The following is a 20,584-nucleotide window of genomic DNA, read 5'->3' as shown; positions in this document are numbered from 1 at the left end:
CGCCCACATACCGCCAGTTCGTTAATGCCACCGGCAGCTTTGCCAGTGGCGATCAAAGGGTTAACTCCTGCGATCGGTGCTTACACCAATTACGTGTGTTAGCAACGGGTGTTTGCTCCATTGTGAAGCAAACACCCGACGAGTTTGAAGAGGGCTCAGCCTGTGAGCCCGCCTCATACTCCCCCTTACACAACAAGACATACAGTAACGTCTTTTTGCATTATGGTGCAAAAAGTGAAGATAAGTTAAAATATTTTACTAGGAGATAGGGCTTTATAGGGCTCTTTCCAACATAGGAATATATAAGGAATATATATAGAAGGGTTCCCCCCTTACTTAGTATAGTATAGTTCAGTGGTGGCAAACCTTTGGCACGGGTGCCAGAGGTGGCACTCAGAGCCCTTTCTGTGGGCACTCAGGCCATTGACCCCAAGACAGAGCCCACCAAACAGGACCAAATTCAACAAATCTTCCTGCAGACCCAGACAATTTAAGAGATGCTGCAATCGGTGCTATCTTAAAACAACACTTCATTGGCTGTTTGGAACTGCAGTAAAAGTGAGAAAGTGTTGATAGAACTGCAGTATCTTTGTAGTTCCTCCTACTGGACCCTACATTCTTCCTGTACAGAGAGATCCTGGTGAGAAGCTACAATGATAGTCTGAATGTGCCCTCTTTCAACTGTATTAGTGGCCTCAAGGGGCCAATACGATTGATAGATGTTGAAGAGCAAGTAGCAATAAGTTACTGCTTAAAATGCAATGTTGGCACTTTGCGGTAAAAAAGCGGATTTTGATTATAGTTTGGGCACCCGGTCTCTAAAAGGTTCGCCATCACTGGTATAGTTACTATATTCCAGTAGTATACATTAATCTCATTATGTGATGACTACTAGTTGTAAAAATAGGATTATGGAGACTTATTAGGCAGATGTAAGGAATTTTGAATTTTTTTACAGTAGCAGAAAATAAAAATGTATCTTTTTGCTTTCTCCTCTCAACAGTTACGAGTGGAAACTACAGATGAGAATGGAAAAACCATTGAAGGACCCGTTGATCTGGAGGTCATCATTATTGATCAGAATGACAACCGACCAATCTTTAAAGAAGGCCCATATGTTGGACATGTTCTGGAAGGGTCTCCAACAGGTGAGTTTTCAACTTTTTATTGCCCTACTTTTTTCAGAGGCTGTTACAAAACTATCTAGTTTATTTTTACCAGTTATGCTTTTTGGATATTATTGCTTTAACTTGCAGTGGGGATTACATCTGAGAAAAAGAGAGTTGAATAAATCACTGCTACCCAATTACTTAGTATGAAATAAACCTCACATGGCACAGGAAATTATCTGCAGATTATAGAGATCAGTATCAGACTTCAATACCTATGCATTTCAGCTTAGCACCTGCACACAAAGCATATACAATTATTCAGTCTAAAGACTACAATAAAGTGAGTGGATAGTTCCTTTTCACTGGATAGGTCCCCTGATCTGGTGACCTTGTTGTCTGTCAAGCAGATATTTTCTGCAGCCAATATAGAGAGTTTTATCATTAATAGCACATCCTATAGTTAATCACATAGAAGATACAGTTATATAATGGAAGTTCCAAGGACATTTTCTACTGTATATTACCTATGAAATGAAGTTAAATGTTTGGGTATTGTTCAGTAGTTTTGAAGAAAGAATATGCTTTACATCAAATGAAACCTACAATCCTATAGAATTGTATTAATTAAATACAAAATTATTGGACATCATACGTTTATTGAAATATTTTAAATATTTATTCACAGGAATGTACCAATTTTTGTCAGATTTTTTTTATGGACCCCCTTAAATATGAATGGGTACGTTGTCCCCAAATAAAGAAAAATAGAGCAGGCCAGATCTTTTCATGGCTGTTTGACACCACATTGCAGTGAGCAACATTCATGTGATTATTCTCTAGTTGGTTCCCAAAATAAGGTTGACCAAATATAAATAGTAATATTCAGTTAACTAATACAGATATGTGAAGCCCTCACACAAGACAAACCCATATGTTTTAATAAATCTCCTTCTCTGTAGAGGGAAGGAGATACCTCAGTGTCCTGTACAGTACATATTCACCAAACGTATCACAGAGGCTGATGGTGGACAATAAATGTGGCACATCAGTAGTGAGTACATACATGTCCATCAGTAATGGAAGTGTTTTAGTCATTAAATCCCCATGTTATTCCACTAGATTTTCCACAGTCAGCAAGATCCAGACTGACTGTGGCATAATGCTGTACCTACCGCACAGTGAGGTTGTGTAAGTCCCAATGTCCTAGAAAGGAACATTGTACAGCATATAGTTATTATTATATTATATAATATTGCAATCTGAAGCCACTGTATGCCACACTATGGAAAAGCAGAACTGTTCTTGTCACCCATGGCAACCAATGAGAGCTCAGCTCTCATTTTTCCACAGCTGTTTTTAAAATTAAATCTGAGCTCTGATTGGTTTCCATGGGCAACTGGAACAGTTATATATATATATATATATATATATATATATATATACTTCAAGAAAATGAAAACAGCACACCATAAACCAGGCAGATGATGGTGGGTGCAAGCACACTGGGATCGGGCCACGGATCCTCTAACAAAATACGATGAGAAATTGGGCAGCACTCCGGAGATATCGTGCAACAAGTGGTGTTCTTTATTCCATGTTTTAAAAAAGATACAGCAAAAGCGACGTTTCGACTCACACAGAGTCTTTATCAAGTTGTTGCAAGTCTTTATCTTTTTGTTGCACGATATCTCCGGAGTGCTGCCCAATTTCTCATCGTATATATATATATATATATATATATATATATATATATATATATATCACTGTCATCCTTTTAAAGTGAAGTAGAACAAGCACTTTGAAGGCACTACAGAAAGCCACTCATATTGCAATTCTATAGAATTTTTCACTGTAGGAGTCATCAGTCAATGTTCATAGTCCTTGTCTGAATTACTTTTCTGAACAATTGTACAGTGTAGTGAGTCTAGTGACACACAACAATCTCACTGGGAGTTTCATCTCCAGAGAAGGCTGAAAAGATTAGCTTTACTGGTACATAGTAAAAAAATGTGAATCTGATCACATTGAGATAAGTCTGTTCAAAGGAAACCTACCATCAGAAATCTAACTATTATATTCCTATTAACTTACTAATCCCTAATTTATCTTTAGCTAACCCTATCATTCTTTCTAAACTAAGCTAAATGTTATCTAGCTAATATGTAAATTTTCCAGAGAGGCTACTGTGGCGTGAAGTAGCCTCTTTAGGCAGTGGGACCAAAGACTATTCCACGCCCCAGTAGCCTCTGCATCCCCTTGCTACCTGCAAGTCCCCAGCATGCTCCTGCTACTTCTCCCGCTGATCACTGCTCTGTTGCAGCGCTGCTCAAGCGCAGTAGCTGCTTATGACAGCGCTCCCATTAGAGGCGTGAACAGCAGGAGCAGTAGCAGGATCTTGTCGAGGACAGGCAGGTAGGTGGGATGGTGGAGGCTACTGGGGCTTAGAGTAGCCTTTGCTCCCACAGCCAGGAGAGGCTATGCCACACCCCAGTAGCCTCTCTGGAAAATTTACATATAAGTTAGATAAAGTTTAGCTTAGTTTAGAAAGCATTATAGGGTTAGCTAAAGATTGGGGTTTATATGGTTAATAGGAACCCACCATTAAATCTACCTTAATAGATAGATTTCTGATGGTAGGTTTTTTTAACGCTGTCAAATATACTATACTCTATAACCTGTATGCAATGAATACTCTGCGGCTCATATCTATATGCTCTCTAATTTCTTCCCTTCCTGGTATTTGTATCTTCCAATGCTTTGTATTCTGAATCCTGAACCCTAAAATCTTTATTGTGTAGATGCTGAACAGTGTGTATGATATCCTGTGAAGCTAGAAATCTGCTCCCTTATCCCTAATTCCAATGGTAGTTAACGCAGGGATTGGGGTGTTATTGGTGGGGGTTCGGGTTTGACCCTAACAGCTTTCTAAAATTCCAGTTTATCCGAATTTGACCGAACCAAGATTTTAAGGGGTAAAATTATTGCTAGATGTTATAATTTATACATATTGCACCCTCAATTATAAATTCAATAATAGGTTCACTTCACATATATTACATTATAACAAATGGAAGTACAGAAGGAGGACCTTGCATGTACTGGTCATTGCATTATACTGTTATACCCTGTTGGAGTCTCTGTTGGTCAGTGACATTTTTATGATTAGAATATCCGTATGCTGCTGACAATCTCTGCACTCATCATGTGGCTACACATAAAGCTGTCCTTCAAGCCATGGAGATGGTAGATGGCATGTATCTGAATTGGCTGCTATGGATGCAACACAATAGTAATAAGTGAAGGTTGCATGGGTGCCCTGTATACAATGCATTGTTGTGGAGGTAAATGTAGAAGAAATACCACTAATTTTGATGCTGCACATGTATTAACACCACAATGTTGATCACTGTAATACTATAGCGCAGCATCATTAAAGGAAACCTACCATTTAGAATGGCAGGGGTAAGCTGTAAGTACCGTGCACCAGCTCAGGGTGAGCTGGTGCCGGTACTTACTTTCGTTAGTGTTATAAACCGCGGTATCGCGGTTTTAACACTTTTTAAACTTTAGAGCAGGAGAGGCTTCGGCGCTGCGCGCGACCATGCGCGCGCAACATCTCCGGAAGCCTGTTCTGGTCTAGAGTTTAAAAAGTGTTAAGACCGCGATACCGCGGTTTATAACACTAACGAAAGTAAGTACCGGCACCAGCTCACCCTGAGCTGGTGCTCGGTACTTACAGCTCACCTCTGCCATTCTAAATGGTAGGTTTCCTTTGAGGTTGTATGGATGGGGCTAATGGGCTGATCCCTCTATGTACAGGGCAGGTGACTGCTGTGTTATACAGCAGACACCCACCACCAACACCCTTGTTCAGTACTGGAACAGATCATGTGTGTAAACACAATCATGGCAAATGAATTGGATGAAATGTTTGGCCCGATTAGTTTTTGTATCAGCGAGTATTGGAGGAAAGCTGTGCTGGAGAGACCAAAGCTGTACATCATCTCCTATTTTGCTCCAGCTCTGAGCTTTATAGGGGTTATCAACCTACAATACAATAGAATTGTCTGAGACAGACTTTATTAAGCACTTTTCTCATAGGGCTCTATTATTTCTGCCCTTCCGTTTTGCTGAGTGTAAATTCAACCACAATCTGAGAAGATATTAGAACTCTAAAACATTTCCCGCTCTGACAGGAATTTTATTGAAGACGGTAAAGCAGACGCTAATTGCACGATGACCTAGTATAGGTGAAGTAGTTATTTTCCTCCGCTTCGCATTTAATTCATCTTCAAATGTCATTTACCCAGCAAGAGCATGAATATTTGTTTTATGACTATAAGCCCCTGCGAGCCCACTCAGAAAATACTTCCATAAATACTTTGTATAATACATAAATAAATTGAGGCCAACACATTAAAGAGCTTGATGGAGAAAATGCATCAATTTTGGAAAATACTTGTTTATTTATTCATACCTAATCTATTTTTTTATATCATAAAAAGGCTAGAAAGGAATCTAGCAACTTGTAATGGCAGAAAGGACATTTATTACAGTTGTAAACAATCTGAAATATCTTAAATGTAGATTATCTAATAATTGTCAGTTGATTTTTATAAAAGGGTTGTCCAAGATTAGGAAAAAGGGTTTTTTTGCATTTTTAAAAAACAGTTCCAGTCATTGTCAATGGACTAGTTATTTACTGAAATCGGGTGGAACAGTTGCTGTATTGAGTTTGGACTACAATGATAAACAGTAGTGCCACTTAAAGTGTATTTGTAAAGTTACTTGACTAAAAATAGTTTTAGCACAGCTGGAGGGAGCCTACAACAATGCCAACAATACCTATAACATGCTGCGTGCCTGAGATCCAGCCTCATATATCTATCAGCCCTTTCTATAAAATCCTCTCCAGCTTCTTATGAAGTGAGTGGGCACTTCCTAAGAGAATGAGGCCAGAATACTGATAGCAATCACATGTACGTGCAGAAACAGCCCAGCCAATCAGGATACAGAATCAGTGTTACTGCTTATACAGAGATCAACACAGCACAGAGCGCTGGATTTCTGCTCAAAGTAAGAAAAATATATAGTTATAAAGAAAAAGATATATTACACGTTATGTGTAATATATATATATATATATATATATATATATATATATATATATATAGTAAAACCTCTCCAAAAGACCACCATTTGAGAGGAACCCTCCCTAAAACACTGTTTCTTTATGCAATGTCTGATTTTTCTTTTTTTTTTGCCATTATACTCTATGGACTCTGCCCCCTATTATTTGTGCATGCATTCAAACTTCCACACATATAAAATTCACAACCAGCTCTGCTACATACCATTACTAGGGCAGTATGTAGAGACTGCTTTCTTGTAATTGAATGACCTCAAGTAAGTAACATGCTTGTGACTCAAGGTCCTGGAGATTATGTCTTACTTCCAGCAATAGCAGCAATAGCAGCACGCTTCTGCACCTAGCAGGCTACTGATCGGGAATGTGCATCTCTCCTGGGGCTCTTCCCAACAAGATGCATCCACCCTCTTACTCATCTCCAGCTTCAGACACAGATTCCCACGGCAAACAATCCCAACAAAGGGAAGGAGAGCAGCCAAAGAATAATGTAAAATCCCTGCTAGTAGGCAAATGGCTGCAGACAGCTAAGGAGAATAAATTAGAGAATTGCTAATATTAGCTAAGTACAGAGTTAGGCAAACTAGTAGCAGCTCCATCTGCAGCAGCTTAAAGGGGTATTCTCGCCTGGGCATTCACATTCAGTTTGATAAATCTGCCATATATAAACATTTCTTCAATTTGATGTTATTAAAAAAAAATGTTCCTGTGTGAAGTTAATTTCTCATGAATGTAGCCATGTTGTCCCTTAGAAACGAGATGGCTTCCTCGGATATGGCCACCTCTGCTGGAGTGAGTGCACAAAGACACAAAAAGGTTTTGTATATGAAATGTCTGGGAGTTACTACATGTCCCACAGCCGTCCTGTGGTAATGATCGCTGAATCTAGGTGGTCGGGCAGGACTCTATAGCCCAAGTCTGGCCACCGCTGGCAGAGTGTGACATGGTCGTATCCAAGGAGCTATCTGGTTTCTAAGGGACAGAATGACTACATTTATGAGAAATTATCTTCACACAGGAACATTTTTTTTAATAACATCCAATTGAAGAAATGTTTATATATGGAAGATTAGTGAAACTGAATGTGAGTACCCAGACGAGAATACCCATTTAAGTCTGGAGTCCATAATGAGCAACTTCCTTCACCCGCCTAGTCAGGAGAATAGCGGCCACCAGCAGCAGCAGGGCATGGAGCAGATCCTGCACCAGCAGATGGTGGCCTACTTGGACATCACTTTACCACCTCAGGTAGAGTTCTTTTGTCAGCAAGACAGAAAAATCCACAGATATGGCCCAACTTCACTTCAGAAGTGTCTTTATTATAAATGAACAATGCGTTTCGGCGCTAGACCAGCGCCTTCGTCAGGTTCAGAAACAAGTGCCGAAACTCGTTGTTCATTTATAATACAGACACTTTTGAAGTGAAGTTGCACCATATCTGTGGGTTTTTCAGTCTTGCCGACAAAAGAACTCCAGATCGCGGGATTAATTCCCTGGACGCCTAATCCTCGTGGTTCCTCTTGTCCTCCGGCAGCACTCCACATATATCGGACTACATGCTAGGCTACAAGATTAAATTTGAACTTAAATCATCCTATCAATTAACTCTACACTTGAGTCGTAGCGCCCTGGTTCTTCCCTTCTATCCTTGATTTATAGAATCGGTCCAGACCCTTCTCTCGCCTCAGGTAGAGGATTCCTTGGACTACTGGGCAGTCAAACTTGTTGCGTGGCTGCAACTTGCGGAGTTTGCACTAGAGGAGCTGTCCTGCCCGGCCAGTAGTGTGGCATCCAAGCGGATGTTCAGTGCAGCGGGGGCCATCGTTACCCCCAAGGAAAACCCGCTTGTCCACCCGTAATGTGGAGGGACTGACCTTTGTCAAGATGAATCAGGCTTGGATCGGCCCGGATTTCAACTCACCAATACCGTATGCATCAGATTAGATCAGCCATGACGCCTCTCCCAGACGTTGAGAAATGAGTCTGGATTCTAACTACCTACCTCAGCCACTATTCTGATGCTGCCACCCGCCTGATACCACGCATCTGCTGCCAGTTGCTCCATCTACTTTCTACCATCTTTACCAGGGACTGGAATTGTCCGCCACCTACACAATCTGTCATTGTGCCACTCTGTGGCTTTCCATGTTGCTGCCACCTCCAGACTCTCTCATTGTGCCACTCTGTGGCTTACCAGGTTGTCGCCACCTCCACACCCTGCATTGTGCCACGCTGTGGCTTTCCATGTTGCTGCCACCTCAACATTCTGTCATTGTGCCACTCTGTGGGCTCCTGCTGCTGCTAACGCCACCTCCACACCCTATCATTGTGCCACTCTGTGGGCTCCTGCTGCTGTCACCATCTCCACACTATCATTGTACCACGCTGTGGCTTTCCATGTTGCTGCCACCTCAACATTCTGTCATTGTGCCACTCTGTGGGCTCCTGCTGCTGCTAACGCCACCTCCACACCCTATCATTGTGCCACTCTGTGGGCTCCTGCTGCTGTCACCATCTCCACACTATCATTGTACCACTCTGTGGCTTTCCATGTTGCTGCCACCTGTGGGCTACTTCTGCTTCTGCTGACGCCACCTCCACACTCTATCATTGTGCCACTCTGTGGCCTACCATGTTGCCGCCACCTCCACACCTCTGACCTCATACTGCTGATTCCATCTTTGCAGTTCTTTTTTGGCAAAGTCATGATATTTTCAGGAAAACTGTAATGCATGATGCATGTGGCGTCGCTAATCTTCAAATTCAAATTTAAATGGCAAATTTCAACTTCAAATTAATTTCAAACTTTGTCATTGTGCCACAATGTGGCCTCCCCTGTTGCTCGCAGCTCCACTCTTTGACCTCATGCTGCTGCTGCCACCCCCACTCTGTCATTGTGCTACTTTCTGACCTCCTGCTGCTGCCACCTCCACACTGTCATTGTGCCACTCTGTGGCCTACCAGGTTGCAGCCACCTCCACATTGTCATTGTGCCACTCTGTGGCCTACCATGTTTCCGGAGGATATACCCCATTATATATATATTATGCTGCACATTGCACAACATAATGGGGCAGATTTATCAAGTGTCTGAAAGTCAGAATCTTTCCAGTTGCCCATGGCAACCAATCACAGCTCAGCTTTCATCTTACCAGTACTCATAAATATTTTAAAGGGGAGCTGTGATTGGTTGACATGGGAAACTGGAAAGATTCTGACTTTCAGACACTTGATAAATCTGCCCCAATATGTGTATGACATATATGTGATGTATATTTGCTGTATCTGTGATGTATATATGCTGTATGTGTACAGAATGTATGTTGTATACATATACTGCATTATGCTTTATATGTGTACTGTATACTGTGTAACTGTAACTCACATTTGTGAGTATATAAATATGTATATTTTTTAAGGGGGGAGGAGGGTCCCATTCAGAAGTCTGCCTCTCCTAGTTACGCCACTGATGCGCCTTATGTATATTTAAGCATGGCACAACATTCTACAACACCTTACAGGCTGTAAGCAGCCAGGAAATACCTGTTTTTAATGTGATTTGCTGTTTGATTTGATTTGGGTTGAATCTAATTTTTTCAAAACATTTGGCGAATCGCGTCTAACCGAATTTCAACAAATTTGCCCATCTCTACCTTTAACCTTTAGGTTGATGTGATTACATTGGTTCTTCTGCATCTCTGATAGGAGTATAAAAATGGGAGTGCAAAGGTCATATTTGCTCTTAGGAGCTGATGCATGTAGAGCCCGAAAGATCCATCTGTTACAAAAGAAATATAACAAAGTATGAGAGGCACAGATTTTGTATTTCAACTAAGAAATATTAATTTTTTTGCTGATCAAACCTACTAACAAGTTCCAAATTTATAAAAAATTATTAAATTCATAGTGAATAATTTAAATGGAAAACTTACTCTTAGGCTACATTCAAACGTTGTATGCCCGCCGTACCGTAGTATGGCGGGCATACATTGGCGCTGCGGAGAGGAGCAGGGGATGAGCGCTGCTCACCCCCACCCCTCCATAGGAAGATACAGCGCACGGCACACGTGTGCTGCACCGTACCGCTCCCGTACAGGGCTGTGAGCCCATAGAAGTGTATGGGGGATGTATATCGGCCGTACATACGCCGGCCGTGTATACGTCCCCCATACATGTGTGTGAATGTAGCCTAACATAGAGTTTTTTATTAACCAATAATAGAAAACAATGCCAACTGTTCCTTCCAGCTCCCATGCAAATATTCTGTATATGTCGTTGTAAATTATATTGTCCTCTTTATTGTTGTCTTTATATGTATGCAGGATAGTTTATTTTAATCAGTTGCCATCCTCAGGACATTCACTCCCCCCTCCCTTACCTTGCTGTGCCCAATAGGTGAGGACACACATCTGATTAGCTGCAGGCTTTCCCATGACAAGATCGGAGACATATTGCTGCTTCATTTTGTTTGCTGAGTTTTCCTAAGGAAATGTAGAAAGGAGGAAGCCGCCTGTCTCATATTTTTTTATGCACAATGATTTATAAAGGTTTTCTGTACTGAAACCAAATGAATCTTTCCTACAGTTTATTAGATAACCATGTGCACCTGTAACTTACTAATCTCCAAAAAAATCTGAAATAACATAAAATGAAAAGCAAGAGACAGAGCAAGGCTGACCAACTAATACTAGTGTATACTAAAAGAATATAACTCCTGCAGGTTTGAAGTTTTAGGGGAGGTTTTACATCCTAAAAACAGAAGCCAATACAAATTGATATGTATCTGTCATTTTGTTTTGTTTTTAAAATCTTTTTATTGTTTTTCCCCATATTTTGTTAGCTTAGTAAACATTTAAAACATGTACTTTTACTTAAATACAAGGCATTGATCTAGATAAAGAGAAAGGTAACATGTCAAGTGTACATAGGAGTGATCAAAACATGTACATATACAAAACAACATAATGTAGCATTCTTCATAAGAAGAAAGAGTACTTGAATCATCTCAGGGGTAAAGGATAGGAAGTTAGGGGAGTTAGGCAATTAGTAAGTGCCTTTTCCAGCAGTGCGGATTGTGTTCATTTGAACTAATGGCTTTGTACTTAGAATGTTGGGGGAGGAGATAAATTGAGATCTATCTGTTTACAATTGCCCATTATACAATTACATATTGGCATTTATATATGTATATTAGGAATATAGAAATGGGGTCTAGGGACCGTTTCCTGGGTTTTCTCTCAGGTGACTTTTACTCAGCCTTGAGTCAAAAAATGAGAACCAGGGGACCCAAAGTTTTTTAAATTGCTGTCTTCCCTCTTATCATATGCAATGAGGAGCTATGTTTGGCCATCATCATCTTCCTGAAGTTGGGACGGATCTCAATAGTACAAAATCTTCTAGATTATATGTACTTACCTAAATCTCCATGTAAACTAAATTAGATAACCAAAGATATTCAGAACACTCCAGATATACCAGCCTAGTTCAATAAGTGCTGCCATCCTTGAATCTATGGGTCATGTTATACCCCCTTCCACTTTTTAAGTAGGTTTTAAGTAGGTAGAGCAAGGTATAGCATTCCCTTGAGTTTTGATACATTTTTTGCAGATGGACATCTCAACAACTACAACCATATGATTAATTCACTAAGCAGAAGTCTACCATAAGTGACATAAATGTAAATGGGGCATTTCACCTTGTGTGTACGGTAACAGATGTGCATTGTGGACAGCGCTGCATCTTGAGTATGGGAAAGCTCATCTGACAGGGGCTTCTCGGGATATTATGTGATCTTATGGAGACATAAATTACCTGAAGGTACAGATATAATGGGATTTGAATCTCCTAAGGATGTACAAAGCGATACCAGCGATAAATCACAGGAGAGCACAGGGCATAACAATGTCTTAATCTTTTCTACAACAGGAAGATTAGCTGACAAAATAATTTCATCTTCCTATAGATGGGATAGGGCACACTGGACAACTCAGAATAACTGATTATAGTTTTACTGTGAATTTAATGAGATTAAGGATACTCTATTGGGTAATGTAATGACTTTGTGAATTGTACCAGAATTCTACATTACACAAATTTTTAAAGTAAAACTTGAATGGCCAAAGTGACTCAATGCCACTACAAAAAATCTGTAAATAGGTCTGGAAGAATCAAGGGCTAACAAATCGAGCAGTTGGAGAAACTATTAAGTTTGTGGGGGAAACCTTATGGGGTTGTTTCACACTCATAGGCATTGGATACTTGACCGGGGTCGAAGGTGGTCTGCATGCTGATTTATATGTGAGTGTCCTACAAGATTATTTACCGTATATACTCGTGTAAAAGCCGATTTTTTCAGCACAAAAAATGTGCCAAAAAACCTCACCTCGGCATGAGTCAATAAAAAATAAACGTATATACTCACCGTCTGGTGGGCCCGATGCTTGGCGCGGCTCCCGATGTAGGCGTGGCTCCTCTTATTTCTTCATTCTTCTTTAACAACCGGCAGGGCGTGATCACGTTACCTCCCAACTGGTGCTATGATGCGGCCGCAGCTGACATCATAGTATGCGCCGACCGGGAGATAACATGGCCGCACCCTGCCGACTGTTACTGAAGATCAAAGAAAGAATAAGAGCCGCGGAGAAAACAGAAGGGGAGCTGCTCCGACATCAGGAACCACACCAAACATTGGGCCTGCCGGCGGGTGAGTGTGTGAGTATATTTTTTTTAAGTGCTGGGTGGGCTGGCTGTATACTACTGGGGACTGGGTGGGCTGTATACTAAAGGGAACTGGCTGTATACTATAGAGAGCTGGCTGTATACTACAGGGGGCTGGCTGTATACTATAGGGAGTTGGCTGTATACTATAGGGAGCTGGCTATATACTACAGGGGCTGGCTGTATACTATAGGGAGCTGGCTGTGTACTATATATGGAGCTGGAAAGCTGTATACAACAGGGGGCAGGCTGGCTGTATACTACAGGGGGCAGGCTGGCTGTATACTACATGGGGGATTGCTTTCTGGGGGGGGGGCTGCGACCAATTCATTTCCCACCCTCGGCTCATACTCAAGTCAATAGGTTTTCACAGTTTCTGGTGATAGAATTAGGGGCCTTGGCTTATACTAGGGTTGGCTTATACTCAAGTATATACGGTACTTTGTAAGCTTCAGTGTTATGGGATTAGGTAGCAGAGTAGTCGTCTCTTGGAGAAGGCTGTCAATTTTGTATAGCACAGCAGGTCTGTGCTATACAGGTCTGTCTGTCTGGCCAACAACTAAAAAATAGGTTACGCTAAATGCAAAATGGCTGTGCCTACTGCATAGCCTGGAAGTGGAGAAAGGTGAGAGAGCAGCCTCCTCCTCTGGGGACTCACCACATGCTGAGTAATGTGAATTAAACTTGTGAAATTTGTACCCAAGTGAGTCAATTATTATGACCAAAAATTGGAAGCGTGTAGATTAGACCTGGGATCAATTTATTTAGATTTTTAAGAGCAGCAAAGAATATACACAACTAAGCAGGTGTAAATAGTCGCATTTAAGACAAACGTGGTTAAAATTATGTCAGTTTACATTCAAAGCTGTAATGAATGGTGAGACGTTGAGCCTGCAGGTCAAAACTTGAAAACATTGTTGCCCCTTTGCTTCAAATGACTAAGCAGGAAATATCTCTAGTGCTTGGAAAATGGCAATCCAAAGTGATTTTACAATTATAGAAATGTGGACATGCCATTGAGGGAGGGAAGATGGTACCATTTCTGTAGTCTCTTGTCCATCCAGGACCTGAGGACACCCATGGACTCCAGACCAGTAGGTGTGGAAATGATGCCCAAGTAATTTATAAGGGTGTCTATTGGTGATGAGTTGTGGTTTAGTGGTGTGGTCCACAAAATAGAGTTAAGCATGACAGGAGTGTTTCATGAGAGATTTTTCATAAACATGTTGTGTAAACATGCCAAAAGAAACGACTGCAAGCTCAGACTACTCTTAGTTTCCAAGACAAGGCATTTTATAGAGCTCTGGAGCTTAGTAACTGCAGCTGTAAGATTTCCTACGCTGGAATTCTTGTAGAGTTTGAAATAGGACCAGGTACTTGGTATCATTGTATATACATGACATGCAATTTCTTCAGTTTTCTTTAATGAGTCATCCCAGTGGAAATTGACCATCTACAAATAAGATGTCAGCAATAATGATAATCTTTATTTATATACTACCATCAAATTCTGTAGCGCTTTACAAATCAATACTTTGATTCACAGTTTCACCAAAATCTATAGAAGGTTGTTATAGATAAGTAAGTTGTACATGGAGACTTTGTGTCGTCTTTTTTTTAACCCAGTGCCAGTAAAAAGTAGTTATTTCCAAGGCTATTTTATACAACTACAATATTAACTCAAATGTTAATGGAACAAAATGCAAGCAATAAAAATATACAGCAAATGTACATTCTCTTAATTTGTACAAGATGTTTCAGTTCCCTTAGGGTGCGGTCACAGGTTGCAGTTACAATTGCATCGCAATCAGCTTTGAGATGGTTTTAGGATCAGTTTTGTTCATTTAAAAGGTGAAAGACATTTGTTGAGTAGGTGAATGACATTTGTGGAAGAGGTTTCCCCTTCAAAACCAAATTCATATGTTCAGTTCATGGCTTTCACCTCATAAACTGCACCTAAAACCACCTCAAAACTGATTGCGATGCAGTTGAAACTGCAACGTGTGACTGCACCCTAAACTTACATTCACACGATGTATGCCCGCCGTACCGTAGGAATACACAGCGCACAGTGCCGTATTCCGTTGAAAGATAAGACATGTCCTATATTTCTACGGGCTACGGAACGGTACAGTGCCGCATATGTGCTGCACCGTATCGGTCCCGTACGGCGCCGTGAGGCCATAAAAGTGTATGGGGGACATATATACGCCCTATATACACTCACCAGCCACTTTATTAGGTACACCTGTCCAACTGCTCATTAACACTTAATTTCTAATCAGCCAATCACATGGCGGCAACTCAGTGCATTTAGGCATGTAGACATGGTCAAGACAATCTCCTGCAGTTCAAACCGAGCATCAGTATGGGGAAGAAAGGTGATTTGAGTGCCTTTGAACGTAGCATGGTTGTTGGTGCCAGAAGGGCTGGTCTGAGTATTTCAGAAACTGCTGATCTACTGGGATTTCCACGCACAACCATCTCTAGGGTTTACAGAGAATGGTCTGAAAAAGAAAAAACATCCAGTGAGCGGCAGTTCTGTGGGAGGAAATGCCTTGTTGATGCCAGAGGTCAGAGGAGAATGGGCAGACTGGTTTGAGCTGATAGAAAGGCAACAGTGACTCAAATCGCCACCCGTTACAACCAAGGTAGGCATAAGAGCATCTCTGAACGCACAGTACGTCGAACTTTGAGGCAGATGGGCTACAGCAGCAGAAGACCACATCGGGTGCCACTCCTTTCAGCTAAGAACAGGAAACTGAGGCTACAATTTGCACAAGCTCATCGAAATTGGACAGTAGAAGATTGGAAAAACATTGCCTGGTCTGATGAGCCTTGATTTCTGCTGCGACATTTGGATGGTAGGGTCAGAATTTGGCGTCAACAACATGAAAGCATGGAGCCATCCTGCCTTGTATCAACGGTTCAGGCTGGTGGTGGTGTCATGGTGTGGGGAATATTTTCTTGGCACTCTTTGGGCCCCTTGGTACCAATTGAGCATCGTTGCAACGCCACAGCCTACCTGAGTATTGTTGCTGACCATGTCCATCCCTTTATGACCACAATGTACCCAACATCTGATGGCTATTTTCAGCAGGATAATGCGCCATGTCATAAAGCTGGAATCATCTCAGACTGGTTTCTTGAACATGACAATGAGTTCACTGTACTCAAATGGCCTCCACAGTCACCAGATCTCAATCCAATAGAGCATCTTTGGGATGTGGTGGAACGGGAGATTCGCATCATGGATGTGCAGCCGACAAATCTGCGGCAACTGTGTGATGCCATCATGTCAATATGGACCAAAATCTCTGAGGAATGCTTCCAGCACCTTGTTGAATGTATGCCACGAAGAATTGAGGCAGTTCTGAAGGCAAAAGGGGGTCCAATCCGTTACTAGCATGGTGTACCTAATAAAGTGGCCGGTGAGTGTACGTCCCCCATACGTTCGTGTGAATGTAGCCTCAGACTGTAGTTAGTGGTAATTTTGTCTGACAAGGAAAATCGACATCCATGTCGTATCTCACGACTTTGCTAACCAGTATTATTATTCTAGTATCACAGCCCTTTAACCATAATGAGATTACTCTGCTGACCTTATCCCAGGCTACACAACAAAACTGAAATATACACTGCATAAACATCAAAACCTATTACATCAAAGCCTATTGTGTGTGTTCCTGCTGCTAGCGGTAAACTGAATTATTTCAATATCCTTATACAGACAATTCGCTGGGTTATGAACAAGATAGGCTTGTACGTAAGTTGAATTTGTGTTTAAGGTTGTCATGGGAAAGGTATATAGTTAACTAGGAGTTGTCTGTAAGAATAGGAAAATCTTAAAACCGTATTTTTCTAATTATAAAGCGCACAAAGAATCCTTTGATTTTCTCAGAAATCAAAGGTGTGCCTTATAGTCCAGTGCACCTTATATATGAACTGTACTGTATAACGTTTAACCCCTTCCCGACATATGACGTACTATTACTGCATGGCGGGAGGTGCGTTCCCGCAAAATGCGGTAATAGTACGTCATGCTTCTGGCGCCGGCTCCAGAACGGAGCCCGCGCCAGAAGCTGCGGGTGTCGGCTATATATTATACCCGACACCCACCTCTAACACCCGCGATCAGAGATTTCTCCGAAATCCCCCTGAGTGTTAACCCCTGCTAGGGGCATTTGAGAAGAATCGGACCCCCCCCCCCGCGGCGCCTACCGGGGGGGTCCGCTGCTCCGATCGCAGCCCCGGGACTGCCGGTGCCCGGGGCTGCGCGATCCTCTTCTGTGAGCCGGGTCCATGCCTTCTGGCAGGACCCGGCTGTAACACACTGAGCATGCGCAGCATGCTCAGTGTGTTACATTACACAGTGTAATACATCTGTATTACACTGTGTAATGTGAAGAAGAGCTTGAACAAGTGATCAGTGGATCACTTGTTCAAGCTAACCTGTAAAAGTTAATAAAAAAATGTTAAAAACACTACATAAAATCATTTTTTAATAAAAAGAATTAATTAAATAAAGTTAAAGTCCCCTAAACACAAATATTCCCTATACACATGCAATAAAGTGAAAAAAACACAAAATCGCCAAAAAACCCCACATATTTGGTATCGCCACGTCCGTAATAATCCGTACAATAACTCAGAAACATTATTGGACCCGCTCGGTGAACGCCGTAAAAACAAAACCCGTAAAAAACGCCAAAAATGTACATTTTTCATAAAATCTCTACACAAAAATGTTCTAAAAAGTGATCAAAAAAAGTTATGTGCGCCAAAATGGTACCACTGAAAAGAACAACTCAACTCGTAAAAAATAAGCCCAAAACTAGCTCTGTCAACCAAAAAATATTAAAGTTACGTCTCCGAAAAGATGGCGATGCAAAAACAAATGAGATTTCCTCTATATTAGTTTTTATCCAGTAAAATTGTAAAAATAAATGAAAAACTGTATAAATGAGGTATCACCATAATCGTAATCACCTATAGAATAAAGATAATATAGTATTTTTAGTGTACGATGTACGACCCCCAAAAAATACGAAAAAAAAGTAAACCAAAATTGACAATTTTCTTTTCACCCATACATTCAAGAGTTAATAAAATCTCTTCAATAAGCTAATGACCCACGAAAATCAATTATTTGTAAAGTGCATCTCATGTCGCAAAAAATAAGCCCTTATATGTCCAAATTGACAAAAAAATTAAGATTGTATAGCCAATAAAAAGTAACAATGCATAATCTGCTCTGAATGGCGCAGCTTCCCTTCGATGCCCTGGCGTGTGCCCATACAGCAGTCACCACCACATATGGGGTATTGTTATACGCGGGAGGGATTGGGTATCAAATTTTGTGGAGCGTTTTGGTATTTTATCCACTGAGAATTTGTAAATTTTTTGAAAAACACATTCATTTAGGCAAAAAGTTTACTTTCAAAATTGTATCCGATTTTGTTTTAACCCCTGTAAAATAATTAAACGGTTAATAAACTTCATAAAAGTTGTTTTACGTACGTTGAGGGGTGTAGTTTCTATAATGGGGTAATTTATGGGGTTTTACTTTTATTTAGGCCTCTCAAAGTGATTTAAAACCTGAGCAGGTCCCTCAATAGCAGGATTTAGCGTTTTTTATGAAAATGTGAAAAATCGCACCTAACGTTCAAAGGCCCATAACATCCTACAAATATAAGAGTATGCATAAAAAACCATGTCCACATAAATTAGACATTTAGTGAATGTTAGTTATTATGTTTTTTTGCTGTTATGACTTGTGTGGAAAAAGTAGAACATTTTGAAGTTCGAAAATCAAGAATTTTTCCAAATTTTCACCAAACATCTGATTTTCTCATAAATAAATGAAAAACAAAACAAAATTTTTCATCTAACATGAAGTACAAAGCGTCACGAGAAAACAATTTTAAAATCACTTGTATATGTTAAAGCGTTCCGAAGTTATAACCATTTATAGTGACACAGGGCAGATTTGAAAAAATGGGCCGTGTCAGGAAGGTGAAAAGTGGCTTCAGCGTTAAGGGGTTAAGAGTAGTTAAGAGCTCTGGGACAGCAATATTCTGCACCAACCCATACTGTACACCAGGGCACAATACTCCACACTGGCAGGGGGGGCAGTACCATCAGTGCCATAGTGCCAACCATGCAGCAATCCTCATCGGCAGCATGAGTAAGCAATTTTACCCCTATATCTGCCAGCCCTGTAACAGGGGAAAGAGAGGGAGCCACAGAGAACCCCACAGGACTAACACCCTGCCTGAGGTGGGAAAGAGAAGGGGCAGAGGGAGACAGCTTAACCCCTGCAGCATCACCCTTGCAACATTAATCCCTAATAGCCCATACCTCTGAAATCCGAGCTCTGAACTGTGCCTTAAACTGTGAACAGGTCTGCCACTTGCTGGTCATTCATCCTTATAATCAGGTGTGCCTTATAATTCGGTGCGCCTTATATATCAACCTAGACGTTTTAGCAGGCATTTATTGATGGTGCGCCTTATAATTCGGTGCGCCTTATAGTCCGTAAATACGGTATTTGGATAATAAGAATCAGGTGTAAATAATGGAGTTGTTTGATGTATCCCTTTTGATTGTTATCTAGATACAGACTTTAATTACTGGCTTTATTTAATCTTTAAGAAGTTGAAATAAAATATTTTGTAGTGGAAAGTGATTTTTAATGTTATTATTTACAGGTGTTTTCACATAAGCATCATTATATTAATGCTATACAGAATCCAGAACCATTTTATGTATTGAATCTAAATGAACTGTGAAAAAAAAATAAAAATTAAAAGCTTGAAATTAATCTTTCAAAAAAATTAAGCCTGCAAATATTTCCGCTGGCACAATTAAATATGTTTAGGGGAAGCCAATTATACAGCTAATCCTTTTTTAAGCATATGCCTGTTTTATGACTGGCTACGTGGGATAGTTCCTTTAAACTAAGTGTATTTCTTACTTCTAGACGTCTACTCATTTGTCTTTTTTTTTCCGTAAAAGAAGTCATGCAGATGCAAATAAATTAAGCCAGTCAACTTTCGCACATTAGGGAGTATATTTTCTTCTTTTAATTCTAACGATGGGATAAAAATCCTATTCATTTTGTTGAATTACATTTCTTTCATTAGTTGGGACAATAAACTAATCCAATGAGTATTAAATTGTTCTGCCTTAAATACATTACCTGGAAGCCGCAGCTGAATTCTTTTAGGCTACCCTGACTCATGAGGAAGTTCCAAGTTTGCTTTGTGAAATGTTCCTATGATCGGACAAATGCCCATCTCATTCTTTTCTTTCCAGATGACAAATTTAAAGAACATTGGGGCACATTTACTAAGAAATGTTTTCTGGTGTACTTTGCACATTCTTTTAGGTGCAAATTGGTAGCACAGGTATTTAAGAAGCTTGTGTTGCACAAGACCTTTTTATGGGGCGGCTGCACTATTCTTCACACTACACAAATTTCTGCACTAAAGGGCACGTTGCGGTGCTCAGTCAGACCATGTGCCAGATTTAACATGCAAAGTCCAACAGAAGTGTGTTGCACCGCCCATGTTAAAGGTGCACCAAAATAAAAGTGGTGCTCATGGCG

The 20,584-nt window shown here is 40.7% G+C and overlaps 1 protein-coding gene across 1 annotated transcript in view; it reads left to right on the top strand.

Moving 5' to 3' along the window:
* CDH13 (cadherin 13) overlaps positions 1 to 20,584 on the top strand; it is a 548,360-nt gene that overhangs the window by 335,156 nt on the left and 192,620 nt on the right. Inside the window, exon 6 of the mRNA XM_072117266.1 lies at positions 1,004 to 1,148. Within this exon, the coding sequence (XP_071973367.1) occupies positions 1,004 to 1,148 (145 nt within the window). The remainder of the gene's footprint in view (positions 1 to 1,003; positions 1,149 to 20,584) is intronic.

The sequence above is a fragment of the Engystomops pustulosus genome, chromosome 7, assembly GCF_040894005.1.
Source record: "Engystomops pustulosus chromosome 7, aEngPut4.maternal, whole genome shotgun sequence".
Classification (NCBI taxonomy): Eukaryota; Metazoa; Chordata; class Amphibia; order Anura; family Leptodactylidae; genus Engystomops; species Engystomops pustulosus.
This window is presented reverse-complemented; position numbering and strand designations above follow the sequence as displayed.